The 18,768-nt window shown below is 42.9% G+C and overlaps 1 protein-coding gene across 7 annotated transcripts in view; it reads right to left on the bottom strand.

Annotated features, from left to right (window-relative positions):
* Positions 1 to 316: 316 nt before the first annotated feature.
* Positions 317 to 18,768, bottom strand: part of DPF3 (double PHD fingers 3) — a 168,943-nt gene continuing 150,491 nt past the window's right edge. For 4 of the 7 annotated variants that reach the window (XM_063398672.1, XM_063398675.1, XM_063398674.1 and 1 more), the window contains 3 exons: positions 16,337 to 16,449; positions 14,958 to 15,039; positions 317 to 13,910 (listed from right to left, as the gene is read on the bottom strand). In XM_063398672.1, the coding sequence (XP_063254742.1) occupies positions 13,840 to 13,910; positions 14,958 to 15,039; positions 16,337 to 16,449 (266 nt within the window). In that variant the 3' untranslated portion in view covers positions 317 to 13,839. Of the gene's footprint in view, positions 13,911 to 14,957; positions 15,040 to 16,336; positions 16,450 to 16,704; positions 17,284 to 18,768 lie in introns of those variants that run through there. The other 3 variants (XR_010080549.1, XM_063398678.1, XR_010080550.1) reach the window with 3 other exon arrangements.

Here is an 18,768-nt window from a genome sequence, read left to right as displayed (position 1 = left end):
CTGCTCCCCATTTAAAACCTCTTTTGCAGATACATCTGTGTGAATCAGCACTCAGTGATGGCTCGGCCATCCCTCAGACATTTCAGCATTGATCACAGGGACTCTGTAAGATTATAATGTCTTCTGGACTAGGTTGCTGGCACCCTCTGTTTGCTGAATAAACTTCAACACACTAAGTTCTTCCCAAAATTTTGACCATCTCTTTTGGTTGGTACCAAAGCAAACAGGGAAGATTTTGGGAACAGAGCACTCTCATCTCTTTCCACACATCTGTTATCCAAACATACAGAAAGGCTACAGAAGCATTTTTCCTTGAACTTTTAATTGAAGTGCTTTAATATAAAAAACCAGTACATACAAGTTCTAAACTCCTGTTTTCTGCTGTTGTTTACACGTTTTCTAAGTTGCAACAGAATATTAGCTATGTAGGTAGTCAACACTGCTAACAAACTACAGTACAAGTTACTAATAACAGTACAAGATGCTTGGAATACATTCTTGCAAATGTGTATGAATACCAAAGAAATCCTGTGAAGTTGAGAGGCTTCCAACACCCATTCTCCTCTCCTCTCCAACCTCAGTAGGATTTCACTCACAGGTTTCCTAACCACCAAAACACGGAGGGGCCGATCCTTGGCTGGTGCAAGCTGCGGTGGCTCCAGTGGCAGAGCAGTGTGAGCTGCCGTGAGTCACTCTGTGCTCAGCAGGCGCCTTCTGGCGGGGTGAAACACCGTGCAGGTTTCCATGCACGGCAAACTGATGGGCCTTCTTGGTCAGTGCTGGCCTAGCACATCAAACAATATGTTTTTTTCTGGGGATTTCAAGGCTGATCTCTTTCTCCAAGAAGCAATCAGATCAGGATTACTGAAGAACAGTCAGGAGCACCCCAGATTCTCATACTGCTCTAGGTAAAGCTCGGCAGATTTCCCTTAAAAAAAGCCAAGTTTTGAAGCCACTCCATCACCTCTCCTCCCCCACAGAAGGCTGGCAAAGCTATCAAGCACTTAATAAAACTGAATGTGAGATAAGAAGAGCAAAGGTCCTCCACACAAGCCATGTTAAAACATATCTCTACATACAAACATTGTAACAATACAGTCACTTCAGAGTTCCAAAGAAAGGTTCACACTTTACAAAAGAGGAAGGGGGTGGGGAAAGTAACACAGGAAGCTGTCCTTACAATTATGTACTGGTTCCCAAACCTGTAACCTTAATCTGTGGCTGCCAAAAGTAAACAAATACCAAGCAAGATAGTGTAAACTCCAATGAGGCCTCAAGGGGTGTAGCAACAGGCAACCTGGAGGCAGTGTACATAGCTGAAAAGGAATTTGAAAGAAAGACAGGCATTTTCTCCTGTTGTGGTACATGTACATAACCAAAGACAGTGACAAACACACTACAGAGATGGGTCTTTCCAGCCTTTGAGCCCACCTACTTGTCACCCAGGATTGGCCACAGAAGGGTTTTTCCTCTGATATGAGATGGTATGTGGGGTTTTCTTCAGGCAGGAGACCTTATGTTTTTCCCTTATCTCAGCTGTTTTGACTTGTCTCTGTATCTGCCATGTGACAAATAGGACATTTGGGTTCTTCTGAGACTGCTGGGTTTTTCTTACAAGCATCAATGCAAAACCTCATGGCCCTGAAGACCAACATTTCAATGGCATGCTTCAGTCAGCAGCACCCAAAACTCCTCCAGTCTGTTCACCAACTGGCATTGGATTGTTTTGGTGGGAAGCTACGGAATCTGGCAAACCCATGACAAGGTGAGCATTTCAATTCATCAGCACATTATGAAAAGACTGAGCACCAATATCTCCAGTTCAGAGTACAGACACAAAATTAAAGTTCACTTCTGCTGCAAAGAGGATAAAAGGCTATTTAAAGGATACAGAAGTTGGCATATTGTGGAAAACACGGTGGTGGCTCACAGTAAGAATTCTTCAGCTGTCTTGCCTTTTCAGTGACTTTGATTTTCTATTCATTTAATTTGTAAGTAGAGTTTTCTCCAACCACATTTTCTTGACACCACAGTTATTGCATTACAAAAGCCACTACAATGCAATCACTCAACATACACATATATGTTGTATAGATAGGGGTATGTACAGCCAGGAAGTGGGGCGGCTTCCAACCCACAATTTGTTTTTTCCATAGGGGCAGGCAGATCCCAGTTAGGTGAAACAAACTAATCTAGAGCATCTTTAAATGTTGAAAAGAAGGCTGTGGGTATATGAGCAGATAGAAATCCCAAAACCTAAACAACAAGAATTAACGCTAGTGGAACCTCTTCTGCTTTGCAGCTAACTTGGTTGCTCTAAAATGGTTCTCACCCCAAATAATTTTAAGATGCAGAATGTGCAGTAAGTGCAAAGAAAGAAGCGTCCTCCCCTGTGAATGCAGGGAGTGGATGTTCTTTCTCAGTATTACCTAGAGGTTACCCAGTACACCTGCTCTTCCCTAGCCCACTGTCTTTATAACAACAAGTCTTTTGCCTCAGTGTCTAACTGGTAAGGCTAGACTATTTCATTACAAACAAACTTCAAGGTTAATGTATTAGAGGACTGGAAACAGATACCCTGATTCTTTTTAAACAAAAATGCATTGTACACTTAGTGCTTCTCTGAATCCCTTTTCCACAGAGCAAAGCATCACAATGGCAAGCTTTCCATCAGTTCTGAGCTGTCACAGCCAGTTCTAAGAGTTAAAATCTAGATCAGGCCTTCACAGTCTTTGCTTCTCTCCCAAGAATGTGCCCTGCCCCCTGGAGAAACCAATTCATTCCGAATATTTCTGTGATATAGAAACTTCTGCTCTGGGAGCCACAGCAGGTCATTAAATGCTCTTATGCTGGCCAGTCATCAGGAGCATTTTTTGACCACTTTCTGTATTTCTTAAACTATGCAAAAACTACAACTACATACAATAAATTTGAAGGACTCTTTATCTCATAGCCAAATTTATTTATTAGACTGAGAAAGAGTACAGGAAGGTACTCAGCTCCTCAAAAAGTTCTCCAAAATCAAGAAGTCAAGGAGCTTCTGATATTGTGGGATGTTTTTTTATCTTTATGCTGAGCCAAGCTTTAGCAGATGACTATTGTGCATGTCACTGGCCTTGCACTGACAAGGCTTTACACAAAAAAATGTGATGAAACTTGCTGATTTCATCACTGCAACATTGAACATCATCCCAGGTAAATGACACTCCAAAGATCAAAAGAGCCCTTGGGTACATCTAACAACCTCGTCTTCAGACCACCCTGGACCTTCCACAACCCATTTAAAGCCCTTCAATTTTTTGTAGAGGGCTTCCAGGACACAATCTGTCAACAGGGGCAAACCACCGAAATAGGTGATGCCGTGGCTAGACTCACTCTATGGTTCTACTGTCTTTGATAACAAGAAGTAGGACGGGAAGAGTCCAGCTGGTCCCCAGAACTCAAAGCTAGACATTGTTTAAAGTACCTTTTCATTTTGAAAATGAGGAGATGTGATAGCAAAATCAATAAGTTACCTCAAATAAAAGCCCTCAAGTTACTTTTTAAAGCCATTTTTAATGATAAACCAGTGCCAGATAAAGGAGTCAGCGTCTGAAGTCAGAACCCAGTTCTTGGATGTTTTGCTCTCAGACTGAATTATTCTTAAAAGGAGGAGTAACCTAAGAGCCTTTATGGTCTATTTTTAAGTGACAGGATATTTTTTATTTAAGTCTCTGTAACAGAATAATTTGGAAATAACTGAGGAAACCATACTATCACAGATGATCTGTGTTCAGTGTGCTCTGCTGAAGCTGCTGTGACTCCACTGCATTAAGAAAAGACATACATTATTCTGTAGCAATTGTCCATGACACTGAGGCTTACAGCATAAATATTGCAATACCTCATCCAGTTTCTGTATGACACACCAAGTTTTATTGCAGTAATGTCTCATAATAGATGAAGGTGCTGCAGGGTCCTGTTTGGCCAATTGCTATAGGACCCTGGAGTGCATTTCATAAGCAGGAAATATCTCCCATGGGAAGGGAGTTAAGATGAGGACTAAATGCCAGGAGAACAGCTAAAAGCTTCATGTACAATCCTAGAAAAATATTTTCTGTGCCTCACACCCCCACCTTCTCCCAGCCCCTCCATTAAATGGGAGGTTCATTTCCTTGCTTGCAGATAGTGTTGGATGCAAGATAATGGAGCATGGCCCTGCCACGCACAGCAGAATGCCTCTAAATCAAGAAGCCAGTGTTCTTTGCCAATGTGACAGATTGAAAAATGCTTCTGGTACTTCCATGAGTGGGTTACTAAGCAACACTTTGGCTTCCAGGGAGTAGCCCTGCTGGATGTGATCTCATGCACCGGCAGCCTGACCACATCCCCAGCTGGAGCGCTGGGGAAAGGAGGGGGTGTGTGCCAGCAGCAAGGCTGCGCGGCTTCGCTTGGCTGTAACACAGGTTCCTTTGGGATGAGCTGTAATCACAAAGGAAAAATATCCCAGAGGTGACCAGGGGCCTTCTCATGGGATGGCTAAAAGGCAAACACATAGTGTCAGGACATACTGTTGGAAGAGACGTAAAGCTTGGAAATAAAGCTTTAAACACCTGTGGTGTATCCTGGGTGGCTGTCTCAGAGCAAATGATGAAGAGGACTGACTCCAGGGAGAGATGCTAAGAATGAGAGGGGCTGGAAAAGATTTCCACATGAAGAGACAGAGAGATCAAAAATACTAGAATAGATTAGAAATAAGTAAGAGAGGGGAGGATGGAGCTGACTGGAGTGAGGTCTCATACAGGTGAGGAAAATAATGTGCTGCTGTCCACTGTTTTCTGATATAGCAGTGAGGAGTTGTTTACAGAAAATCAGAAGGCAGTGAATACTGAAAACTGATGAAACAAGCTGAAACTCCTTGAAGTCAGAGAGACATTTGCCCTGGCTGCTGACTGTTCCATCATTATCTTTTGCTGAGATTTCTTACTTTCCTTTGGAGCTTGTGACATGGCATCACTGGAGCCAGGCTGAGCCAGAACAGGGCATAAACAGACCACACTTATAGACAGAGATAGAAATAACTCTTTTCTTGCATGTGTTGGGTGTGCTCAGCTATCAAACAGCCACACACCTTTCCATAAATACTGAAGTCCAAGACTTAGACTTGGCATCTTTAAGGATACCAGGCCAACCACAATGTCAGTGGATGAATGTTGACTAAGAGCAGTTGAGAATCAGTCACACTTTTTGGAGCATTGGTTCTCTTTCATGTGTTGATAAGTCATGCTCCAAATACAATTCAGATTAAGTTGTAAGGGATAATGTTTTGCCCTATTTTGTTAGAATGCTTTCCAAAACAAGTAGGATTTTCTCTTTCCTCCTTCTTCAGTAGTACTTACTATAAGACTCTAGATCTATTCCTGATCAGTGAGCAATGTTTATAGTAAATAACATTAGGATGATACACACACACATATATATATATTTGTATATATAACTTAAAGTCTCCTAATTAAAAATCAATATCATGGCATCACACAATAAGGCTGTGCCAGTGTCACTTTTCACAGAGAATTACTTCAGCATTTTAAAAGTGAACTTACAAGATGATGACAAAACAGCTTTTATTTGGGAGAAGTGCTATGATGTCACAGATTTATCCTCCTTCTATTTTCCTTTAGAATAATGGGGACAATTTTGTCCCAAATCAAATAAAGGATGAACAGTAAAGATTGTAACTCTATCTTCCTCACTCCCAATTTTAATTGTGATGTTTCTCTTTTCAACTGCTTCTAGTGAAAAAAAGGCATATACCAATGGCACATTCAAACTGAAATGGCAGATGAAGAAAACGCGAAACAATAAATTAGCATGTACACAAGCTTTGGGTTCTTAGAAGATCAGACTGAGTCACACAGATGACAATTTACTTAAATACTCTTGAGCTTCTCTTTATATCTGCAATCAATGAAATAAATAATCTCCAGGCCTATATTTATCACTTCTGACCCAGGCTGCAGTGCTGGAAGGAAGTCGAAGTAAACAGGAAAACTGTTGATCTCTGCTGCAGCAGAAGAAAGGGAAAGCCATCAAAGTAAAGAGGAAATGTCTCTCGCTTTTTTAATATAAGATTTTATTACTAAAAAGTCTTTATGAACTACTCTGTGGCCTTAATGCTGAGTTGAGATTAAATAAGCACACAAGCTTGATTCTCTGTAATGACCAAAGGTTTATTGAACACTTCTAAGGGAGAGATAAAAGCTGACGGTTTGATTTGGACCTGTCTATTTCTGTATTGTTCTAAACCTTTCAGATAGTTTTAGTATACACTGTCTCTGGAATACCGTAAGAAAAGAAAAAATGAGAATGAACAAGGAAAGATATTCTGTAATAAAGCTCAAAGGAGATTACACTTGGAAATTCCTCATGCACAGCCTTCCCAAAAGGATGCAGGGGCACACCTCTAGTGTTGCACTCCAGGAGAGCTATAAAGGAGGAGTAGGTTAGGCATAATATTCATGTCTTGTCCTTTGGTTTTCAGCAGATACTTCCTTTTTCACTGCTGCTCACAAATTATACAGTGGGAGTACATTGTGAACATCCAAATGAGGTCCTGTGTCCAGCAGAAGCACATATGAGGCTGGAACAGACCTGTGCTCCATCAGAATTCATGGGCAGCAGGGGGTTTGGCCTTCCAGGCAGAAGATCTTGAGAAATGAAAGAGAAGTCCTTATCTTGTAGGCACAAGGGTCCCTGATGAGAATTAGCAGTTTCAAAGTCTTATATGGCAATAGCAGGAGGAGTCCTATCCAACTGGACAAAATTCTGGACTGTGGTTTTTCATACAGAGGTGAGGCATGGCAGCAAAGACCTTTCAGATCACTGCAGAAAGGAACACTCTCCCAGCCAGCCAATTCAATCATTCAAGACATGGGAAGGAGATGAACATGAAATTAATGTGTCATCCTTTATCAGTCTTTCTGAATACAAAGAATAAAACCTGCCCTTCTCTCTGCCTAGCTTCTCAAAGTGGGACGAGATGAAATATTTCCTGAGTCATGGTGGAGGTGAAAACTATCGTTTGTTACAATGAACTGAATCAGATGGATGACTAGACTGACAAGAGACTGAAAGAAAATATCAATACTTGAAAAATCAGCAATTTTCAGGTATGAAGTGTTTTATTTTAACTTCATGCACACAAAGGGCAGTAAGCTGATCTGAAAATAGTAGTCTTCTCATTTCAAAACAAAGCCGTAACAATATTCTAAATGCACTAATGTAATAACACCTTACATTTTCACCCAACATGGCAGAAATACGCAACAAATATTAATAAACTGTTGGCTCAATTCCCCAGCTGCTAAACGCCTGGCATTCTCACTGGCATACAATAAAAGAGTAAAGCCTAAATCCCCTTCTGTACCCTAGAGGTACTCGCTGTTCTTTACCTTCCCCTTTTCCCTCAGTTAAATGCCTCAATGCACAGTGGTGGGAGAACAGCACAAACACTGCAGTGGGGCAGCTGGAGAGACAGGAGAGCGATGCTCCTGTCCTCTCCCCTGTGCTAAGGCTTGGCCATCAGGACAGCAAAATTGTGCTTGCACAACATGCAGCCAGCCTCCTTCAAGACAGCCACTGACCCCAAGGGCTGAGGACACTGCCTGGAGTGTCAGTCACTCTCGCCCTTGTCTGCAGTGCAGTGAGACCTTGTGGCCCAGCCAGCACCACCAGAGACAGAGCTGGGACAGAGCCAGTACTCTCTGCAGAGCTGCTCCCCAGGAGCGGGGACGTGATGCTTTGGCCCTGGACGATGGCACCAGCACTGGTGGAATGGAGACATTGCCTGAGCCTGCACAGCCAGGGAGACGTGATGGGGAGTGGGCTGGGCAGCTGCACTTGTAAATCAGTTCCCTTCAAACCACAGACACCCTCCTCCTCTCCCTGCCCCTCCAGCAAACCTAAGTTTATCTTATGTAAACCAGACCAGCTTTGGTGCCTGCCCTGAAAAGCCATTTAACTACTGCTGGGGCTGGAGGTCATTGCTAGTAATTATATCACCACCGAAGATGGATTTGGCTGCCTGCCAGTCACAACTCCTGCTCTTGTTTACCAGAGGAGAAGCACAGACACGGCAACTAAACTTTTTTGTTCCTTCTGCAGGGTCTTGGATCTTTTGTATTCAACTCCTGCCTTGTCACCTGTTCCAACCTCCCAGGCAGCATTATGGGCCCATGGCTGGCAGAAATAAATGGTGTAAGGAACAGCCCAGAAGAGCTGGCTCTTCTTCCTCTGCCACAGCCTGGGTCTGCAGCACTGTGGTAAGCAGCAGCACTTAAGGCTTGCACACTGTTTGTAGGCTCCAAGTGCTTTGCGAAAGCAGCTAAGAATTGCCATCCTGCCTTTTCTCCAGAAGCGAGGCACAGATTTCAGTACCTGCCCACAGCAGTGCCACAGTCCTTGTTGTAAGTGGAAATGAGCCCCGTGCTTTACATGTCCACATAGGCAAGGTGTGGGGAATGTCCCACTCCCAGAGTGGCTCTGAGCAGTTCTGAATGCCCCTGTGATGGGCAGACGGGCACAACCCACAGCACTGTGGGACAGGCTGTCCCCCCTCCGGCTCAGCGGCTGGGAGCTGAGCTCTAGGTTTGGCCTCACTCTGTGAGGATCCCTGCCAGTCTGCCTGGGGGCTCCTCCTGCAGACACCCCTTACCTGGGGGGACTGGGGCAGCACCCCCTGCTCCTGCCTGGCAGCCGTGGTCACCCTGCTCAGCTGCACACTCCATTCCTCCTGTCATGTAAAAGTGGGAATTGCTAAGATCATCATGAACCCAGAACTGGTTAGAGAAGGGAGCTTTCCTTTCCTGTCTGCCTGCTCCTCTCCACAGAACTTATTTTCCCAAAATTATGTCAGGTGACTTCCTCGTGATCATCCCACAGACTCCGATAATAACATTGAAAAGATAATCTATCTTTTAATCACATCTTCCATAATATTTATGTTTTCTTCCCTCACAGACTGGTGCCAGATTTTTCCCAAAATAAATTACACTAACTTTAAAATTCAAATATTGAAGTGGTTCTTTCCAAAAAGATTGAAACAATAATTTTCAACTCTTTTGATTGTTCCTCCTTGGTTTTTGTATGAAATAATTTGCCAGATTGGACTTCAATATATGAATAATTATGGTTCTCTTGAAAGCACATATTTTAAAAATAAATTTATTCCACACAGAAAAATCATGCCCAGCTCTACCTGGAATTTTCTTGCCCACAATGCACACTATCCCTCTAGCAGTGACAAGCTTAATTAATATTCCCTTCTGCCCTCATCCCCTCCTCACCTCTCAAAAGACCCCTGTCAAAACACATGCTGTAGGTCTAAAGAAAATGTTACGGCCCCATAATACTGCATGGTGCAGGAGAATCTTCCTTTGGGGCAGAATTGACTAAGCTCCTTTTAAAGAGAGAGGAAAAATCATGATTTCAAAGTTATTTAGAGTAACATTTGCTTCAAAAGAACACATTTAATGCTGGCTTTCCTAGCTCAAGAACTGGTCTGGGGTACTTTTACTGAAAGTAAACTCTGTGCACTGTAAACTGGATGCAAACGACACAGTTGGAAGCACAGTTTGGGGGCAGATTAGAAGCCATCTCATGTTTCTTAAAGGTATTGCCTTTTCCAAGCTATGGGAGAGGCTCTGTGATGGCAACAAGTTCACTTCTCAGTGAACTTGGACACCCCCGTTCAGTGGTCATTTCTCCACCCCTCTGGTTTCTGAGTCCTCCCCAGCAGGTGCTGCCCTCCCCATCCAGTCTTCTCACCATGGACACAAAACTGGGCAGCACAGCACACAAATGTGATGGAGGGAGAGCCAGAAGCAAGCCATGGTTTCGCACAATACATTTGGAGTTGTTCAATCTCTGGAACAGCCCGAGGAGCCAACACCAAAGTAGATGCCATTGTGGGCATGAAGGAGGTAATGTGCAATTTAGTGCTTCAGTGAAGGTGATTTTCTCTAACTGACCTTTTTTAGGTTATCCGAAAGGAGTTAAAAGCAGAAGGATCACGTGCATATGTTTAACCAACATACTTTAAGGCCATTATGCAGACACGCTTGTATTTAAATACATCCTCTCCCACAGTAAACATCTGTTTTCATAATAAGGCCAGGAAGAACAATTACATCATCCAGCCTGGCTTCCTTTATAACACAAACCTTTCAGTCAGATATTCCCATGATTAAATAAGATTGTGTTTAATTAAAATACATCAAGGAATCAGTCCGTTCTTGATTTGAAGTCTTCGAGGCATGCAGGATCTACTATGTCCTGGTAGTTTGCCCTGATTTGTGCTAAAATATTAATTGCCTTGCCTACACAGAAGAGTTTTGAAAAAACAGAATTGGTTCACTTCAGGGACTGCCAACAAACTTGCATGTCCTGCCTAGCAAGAGAGAGAGCAGCACTCTGAGCCAGAGCCCGCACACTGTTCAGTGCCCAGACCAGATCACTGGCAAGGTTTGCCTGACAGCAGATGGGGTTGCCCAAATCACACATCCCAGCAGTCATACAGGAGGACTATCCCCAGTGGGGCAGCAGGTGACAGGGAATCAGTTATCAGGGTTTCTAAACTCCTCTTCCTCACCCCCAAGGTACTGCCACAGCCTCTCCACATCTCAGCAAAGCTGGTGCATTTTTCACCTGGGAGGTCAGTCAGTATTTCTAAAGTGCACCAACACACATGGCTCCAAATGCTCTAAAAATGTCACTGAGAAGTCTGTTCCAGCCCCTTATCTTGGACTCAGCAGTGAAGAAGGGAGGCTGTAGCTGGGGGAAGTTCTCCTTATGGGAGAACTTATTGTATCTAATCTGCTGCCAAAGTTACCTGGATCTGCCTGGCTACACAGCACACAGCATAAAGCTGGAGACACAAAATACAGCTGGTCCACTGTGGGTAAGCACCCTGTCACACTGATCTCAGATGGCAAACAGTGCTTTGGCATTGAAGACCTAGCAATCTGTCCTTCTGTCATACCTCATTAGTGATGAAACTTCAGCAGGGCCACGGAGGAGTGTTTCTGAACATGAAAGATATTGTTGGCTGCAGAATGGCTGTGGAAGGAAAAAACCGCTCTGGATCAAACCTACGAAACAGGGAAGCAGGTGTGCACAGAGAGCACAGCTCCTTTAGCAATGTCTCTGTCATAGGGATGGAGACCACCAAAATTCTGCACCAGCTGGTTCCACCAAGCAGGCTACCTGAGACTTACATGATGAGCCATCAGTGTCTGCTTAACACACAGGGCAAAACAACACATGTCCTCTGTGCTCAGGAATGCAGACATTGTCCTGCTCCTCCAAGGTCAGTGTAAACATCAGGACACAGGAAGGCGATGGCCATTTTTATGATGGCAGTCTGTAGGTCCAGCAGAACTGGTAGCTGAGGACTGGCCCAAACACTAACCCACATCTGCTGATCCCACCATCAGCACCACAATAAAATTTCCTCCAGCACACACACTTCTCATTTCCAGTCATTCTTCCCAAAACATCAATTTTCTGTGAGAGAGCCCAGTGGTGTCTCTGGTGAATGCACATTTGCAGTCCTGGCAACAGCAACAAGATTTTGTATCAGACTGAACCGTGTGATGGTCCCAAAATGCCGGATCAGCAGGGTTCAACCCCACCAACAGATGGGTGTAAATGCTCATGCAGATCAGCTGTGTCCTCCAAGTGCTCCCCAGGGCCAGGGCAGTTCCCGACTGTGAGGAAGATGCTTTACGTTATATTTGCTCAAGGGCCTTGTCCCAACAGGGATTAGACACCTGATGCAAGTGCACAGGCTTCCATTTTGCTCTCTCCAGACTTGATGCTCAAATTTCTTTGTGCTCTCAGCTCATTGAAGGGCTGTCACAGGGAAAGCACAAGATATTGAATGAATTTTACTGGTAGCCAGTGCAACAGCTTCAGGAGAGACTTGGTCCAATACAACCAGGATGAATACTTTCCACATTTTTTTCCTAACAGGTTAAAATACTCCTGCTGCAGCCTGAGAAGAGGCTGCAACAGTAGGTGGGAGAATCCAGTAGCTGACACAGCTACTTTTGATGTGTAAGCTAAACTAAAAGGGGAAGAAACTATCTAAATAATGAGAAAAAGTGTACTAGGCCAGTATAGCTCATCCTAACTAAGTGTAATTAGCAGGAGAAGAAAAAAATAGCTCACCAATATTATTTCACAATGTCTTTCAAGTGTTTGGGGATGTTTAATTTTGCAGAAGAGTTTCAACCAGTATAAACATGCCAACCATAATCTTCAGTATTTTTACCTACTTGTACTGCAACATGAGTTGCTGCATGGGACTCTCATAAATTTATATTATGAACCCACTTAAACCTATGCATAGAAAGTGATATACATCACGCCCAAAAATATGGTTATTCTGGGCTACTTGGCAGTTCAGGGAGTGGTGGGTTTTTAACCTTAAAGATGTATTTTGTAGAAAATATTTGATGTACTTATTATCCTAGTAATGTCCTATATTATTCTAAGAGATTCAACTGCAATAATTTTTTTTCAATGGATGTTCTCACTTAATAGTTCTTTATTTCACATGTAAAGCTTGTTTAAATAAAGTAGAACTATTCCTATTTAAATTTTTTAATCATGACGAAAATTCTTCTTTTCATGTTAGGTTCAGAAAATGATTCTTTTCTTTAGAACTGGGGAAGGTTTTTAGACAAATTATGTCATTGGCCAAAAATGCAGTTGTAGAGAATTTGAGGGAAAATTATTTGGAAATTAAGTTAGATCCTGATAATTACTTTGACAAAAAACAGTAACACTTTGGAAATGCTGAAAGCCCACATTAGGCAACGCCCAGAAAATGCAGCTTTCAGTTACAGAACATTTTAGTTTAGAAATTTCAAAAAATTTATGAAAGTGCTTCATTTGACCTTAAGCCAAAATTGTTCCTTTTTGCAACTTACATTGCAAAAAAAACAGACCATTTTTACTTTTTATGATCAGCTTAAGATGATAATTTTTCTTTTGTTCAATTTTCTGCACTAAACAGAAAGTCAGTTGCATACATAAGATTTTTCACTCAGAATTTTCTGAACAAAAAGGAATTATGTGTCTAGAAGGTATTGCTGGCAATGCAGTGGGACAGTATGCCTGAATGTCCTGAATACCAAAGGCATTTCTAAGCATCTAAGTGTGTACATACCAGTACTGCTCTTCTGTACACTTAAAACAGATTCCTAATGATCTGCCAAATCAAGGCATTTGATTCAATGGAGAAAGTGTCACCCCAAAAAGTTATCAGTGCTTCTCTTAGTGACAATGTGCTGTTCATGAAGCAGATGCAACTCTCAGAGCACCCCTCTTAGGCACCCATGCATCTACAGTGTGGTTGCACTAAAGAGATTTCCAGTCAAGCCTGTGAGGAGAAACACCTTGTGCTGCTCGCAGCTGAAGTACTTGCCAATAATTCGTTGGGAAATATCTTACTACCTTTGCATTTAACAAAAGACTAAACAGAAAGCACAAGGCCACACAAAATTGACTTCTCCGTGTCGGTGTAACAACCCCCCCTTCCATAATGCATGTGAGCCTGTTAATGGCAACGGCAGCCATGCATAGCAGTGAAGAGATTTCATCCGGATCATTGGGAAAGTACACAGTCCTAGCAGAGCCCAGGAGCTCTGGCACTGGTGACAGTGAATACCACAGGTACCTCTTCCTGTATTTGAGTGTCCGTTCGTTTGGATGGGTTGTGTCTTTGTGTTCTGGATGGCAATTGTGTGCTGGTATGGCAACACCAGGAGCAAGGTGTTTCTTGATTGCTGGAGCTCCTCAGGCCTGGTAGCCAAAAGCTGATGCTCTCTCTCTGAGCAGCTCCTGGCACAAATGACAACTCCAGCTCCCTGCAAATGAAGAAATCCTTCTTATAGGAATGATATAAAATCTAGGCACTCAGAGTTTATGTCAAGATTGGCTTGAATAGTATATCAGATATTCCTAATATTGAAATTGTGTGTGCTTTTGTGAAGCAGCCTCTGCTGCCCTTGCTTTTGTGTCCATAGGCTTTCTACATGAGCTGCAATGCTGCTGGGTGTGCATTGCAATGAGGTGTTTTATATTTTCACACTTTCAATAAACCACTTCCCGGGGAACAGAAACCTTTAACTAATGATTAGCTGCACTTCCAAATCTTCCCCTCCTGGTTTAGCTTCCTTTTTACCCAAGTTACAAACATTAGCTCCTGAATGCATGATTGATTTGTAATTATTCTTGTCTTGCCCCTCTTGTAAACCTCAGTCACTCGCACACACAAGTCTCCTTCTTCAGTTCTACTGCTCTCTGAGGATTTCAGTCAGAGAACCTCTAATGGTAAGAGGCTGGTTCCTCTGCTCCAGAGCCAAGTGACAAACTCCAACCAGTCATGGTATAGTCAGATTGAACCCCCTGCAGAGGTCATAACCACATACCAAATGTAATACAGACCACAAAACCCTCACCCTGCCAAGAGAGAAACATATATAGAGCAAGGAAGGTAATTCCCTTTAATCTGGTCTCCTGACAACAGGCTCTCAGATGTTCCAGAGAGTACCTCCCTGTCTGAGGCTTTCTTTCTGGGATGTGAACTTCTTAAGAAGTCCAAAATCACATTTCAGAGGTGCTCCATTCAGTTGACTAATTTGAGGTGACCAATGAGATATGGGACATCCAAAGTTACCCATGACCCACAAAAGAGCTATGTTCTGGAAGAGGAGGAGACCAGGCAAGATTGAATACGATACCACAAATAACACTGGGGCTTTACATCTATTAATTTTGTTTCTTTCCAGTGCTACCTCCCTTTGGTCTGCTACTGTTTCCTTAACCCTGCTGGGTTCAAAACACCTTTCTGAGATTTTTCCCTTCTCCACAAAGACTTGCGATTTTCAGAGCAGACTTCAGTCATATGTTACCTTCTGGGGGCTCAAAGACGGGTGGATTCAAGCAATACATGTGATAGCCACGGTCACAGTCATCACAGAAGAGCAGCTGGTCCTGAGGCAGGTTTGTTGGAGAGACAATAGGGACACAGGGAGAGAAGGAGAGGAGAAGAGAGAAAATTATGTAAATTAGTCTCTTGCCAAGATGAAAACATAAGTAGGGTAACCAGCAATGCTCAGCTGGGAATGCAGGGCTGCAACAACAGAGACTAAGAGACTACTGGGAATGTAAAGGCTACAAGCATCACATTTTTTCATCCATGATTAGCCACCATATTCCTGAGAGGCTGCAGAAAGCCTCTCTCAGCACAAAGACAGTTCAGTTTCTAACTAGAAAATCACTGTGAGAAGTGGAGGAGTTCTTGTCCAAGATGGATGGCCTCATGATGCAGGAGTAAAAGCTGTTATGCTGGGGATATGCTGTACTGAGAGAAGACAACAGGCTTTGCTGGGTTCCCGTGTCACCATGTGCTGATCTCATTCCTTCAGAGGAAACCTTTGACTTAGACAGTATTCCAAAACTCAGCTGAGTAAATTTTTTGTGAAACAGATGGAAATTACATGACGTCACCATGTGGTCTGCAGCTCTTTCATATATTTGGGGTGAAAAAGCTGCTCTGAAGTATCCTGTGATTCCTAAAGCAGAACAGCTCCCTGGGTTCGGATATTTATATACTAAAGCAAAACCAAAATCTCAGGCTTCAGATTTATTCTGCTGTAGGGAATATAGTGTTGGCTAATCATTTCCAAAGTTCTCCAGCCACTGTCAATTTTCCAAGGTTCTCAGGGGCCACCAAGGACCCTTAGCGTCAGATTTTAACTGCAAACCCCACAGGGAGGACATTGCTCAGCTGCAGGTTCTGGAAATCACTGGAGTTGGTGATTAGGTGAGGCTTAGCCATCTCATTTCAAATGGTTTCATGTTTCCCAAGTATTGTAATTAAGTTTAAAAAAAATCATACCAAGAAAGTAAAGAAAATCAGGGACAGAAGGAGCATACCGCCTCTCTTGGGTTATCATGTATTCACATTTACTTCTGACTATCATACTGAAAGCTCCCTGCAACAGGAACCCATGGCTCCCAGCTAATTTCTGTTGAATAAACACACAAACCACAAGTATCAGCATCTTAAGTGGCCCTATACAATACCCAGGGTAATTTCAGCAGAGACCAGGCTGAATGGGGACACTGGGGAGAAGCCCATCTCTGCTCTCAGGGGTGGCTCTTCCTTGGAGACCCGTGGAAGCAGCAGTAAAACAACGACCCACGCCAGTGTCACAATGCTTCTCAAGGGTGGGCACAGAGCGGATTGCAGTGATGCTTATTTGCATGAAAAGGTAAATGGACTCACATCGTTCTCTGAGGTCCCACAAAGGCTGCAGGATTTGCACTCAATGCATTGCCACTGATAGGTTTTAACAGCCTCAGTCATGTTTGTGGTGAACTGCAGGCAGGTCGGGTGTCCTGAGGAAGATGGGAAACAACGGTCATTGTTAAGGCTCACTCACTGCTTGTTCATTAACCGGTATTAAATTTGGGAACAAAACACACATGGACATGGACTGATCACAACATGGGCTGCAACTAACAGATACCAAAGAGGAAAGCAGGCATTAACCCTTTCGCTGCCGGGCACAAGAGAAAATCAGAGTCATCTCCACCCATTCCCCATTGGCAAAGCAGTTTTATTCAGAGCTCTTAAAAATGGTTTGGCTTTGAGTTGTTTTGTTTTTTTTGTGGGGATTTATTTTTTTTAAAGAAAACAAGAAAAAGGATGAAATCAGAAACAAACCCAATTTCAGAGAGAGGCCATCCGTCTTAATAGAAATTGGACTAGAGTTTCAATTAGTGTTGTTTCGACCGGAACGAAGGACCTGGTGGCAATGAGGTTATTCTCCATTTCACAGCTTCCTTTCCTGGTGTCCAAATGGGTGGAGCAATTGTGTAAACTTTGCTCAAATGGAAGCAGTAGCATACAGAGAAGGCGCAAGACAGGATGGAAGGATATAGCTTTTAATTTTTTTAAGAGCTCTGCCACTAAAGTTGGTTGGCACAGAAGAAACCAAATTGCACAACTAACCTTCCAGGATCAAAACAGGAAACCGAAAGGAAAAAAAAACCCAAGCCAACTCCCACAATGAACTAAATGAAAGGAATAAAGAAGGGAAAGCTAGCAGAACAGTCACATCTAATCGGGAAGGACAAGTTGCCAGAGTTACAACCCCCGCCCCTACATGCGTGTCGACTTCAGCTTTGCAAAACAGCGGTACCACAGTAGCAGGGTCAGCAATGGGCTTTCTGGAGGGGAAAATACAAACAAACAAACAAACCAAAGGTAGGATCAGTGTTCCTTCTGCAAAACAAAATGAGACAAATACACCACTGAAATAAAGTACTGTACTCCCAAACCACCCTTACCTGGCTGAGACATTCCCTAAGTCACCTGCAATAAGCTCCTGCCTGCCTTCTTGGAAAGCCCCATACTTAGAATCCTTCTCTGACACACTTGAACATTAACACTGTGCATAGTCAGGGCAGGGAGAGTCAACTGCTCATCTGTAGAAAGACTAGGAACACAGGTATGCACATCCAGGACTGCCACCTTCTAGAAACTGGCACCATAAGTTGCGTGAGGTTTTTCACCTCTACCCGATCTGCTGTTCTTAGACTACAGCCAATGGATTGGAAAAAAAATCTTTTCTGCTTCCACCAGGCTAAGTGCCTTTTTAAGAGTGGAGAAAGAAAGGCAGTTTCTCCAATAAGAAAAAAAAAAAAGAAAAAAAGAAAGACATGTCTATGGTAGATGGGGGCACAGATGTGTCATCTTCATTACCAGACCTACCAGTAATATCTTGCTGTGTCATCACAGTGGCCATCACCACCCTACAAAAAGTTTCTGTATTTTCCAGCTAGTGAAGCAAATGGTGGCTGAGAATTGCTGGATAAGGAAGTACTGCTGTGGGGAATAGATTTCTTTTATGTGTCCATGATATCACCAAATCCTGTAATAAGATTTTTTGTTCTCCAGTTATATTTGCATGGTTCTGATACAACTAAGCCTGTCCAGCAAAGAAATGTGTAGACATAATTATTAAAGAAATTGAATAGAAAATAAAGGAGATATTAAGAGAAGAAGGGATCAATGAAATTGCTCATATCACTCTTAAGCCTTTGAATAAAGAAACGTCTTGACAATACTGATGAGCTCAGGTGGGCTAAGGAGATCACAGGGTTTTGGAGCCCTTGAAATGTCACAAAACAAGTGACAGTTTTTACTGAGATTTACAGTGGACCAACTAAACTTCTGGGGACCCTGAAACTGCAACTAAGCAAAAGGACAAAACACCTTTTCTTGCTGAGAGGACCATATATACTTTCTGATACTACCAAACTAGCAGAACCTGACATGACACTGAAATGTTCCTCCAGATCTGATTTACAATGAATGCAAACCTTTTTCCAACACCAGTAAATAGAACAAATGTGCCATGCTACACATCAGGGAGGAATTCATCCCAACAGCAAAGAGCTACTTCCAGAAATGTTGTATAGTGCTGGAATATATCACAAAAAACAACCTCAGAAGGAGGTGAATTAATCAGAGAGTTAAATAGCTTCAGTCACATTTGAAAAGAAATGGAAAGAATGGAATGAAACTTACAGAAATGAATCCCAGCTAAATGCATGCACATCTTCCCATGCTCACTTGCCTGTGTGCACACACTGCTCACTGCAGAGACTCCACAGACTCCAGCTGAAGACCCTCCCTTTCTAACACACCAT

Source organism: Prinia subflava, chromosome 5 (genome assembly GCF_021018805.1).
Source record: "Prinia subflava isolate CZ2003 ecotype Zambia chromosome 5, Cam_Psub_1.2, whole genome shotgun sequence".
NCBI lineage: Eukaryota > Metazoa > Chordata > Aves > Passeriformes > Cisticolidae > Prinia > Prinia subflava.
The sequence above is the reverse complement of the archived record's forward strand: the minus strand, read 5'-3'. Positions and strand labels throughout refer to the sequence as shown.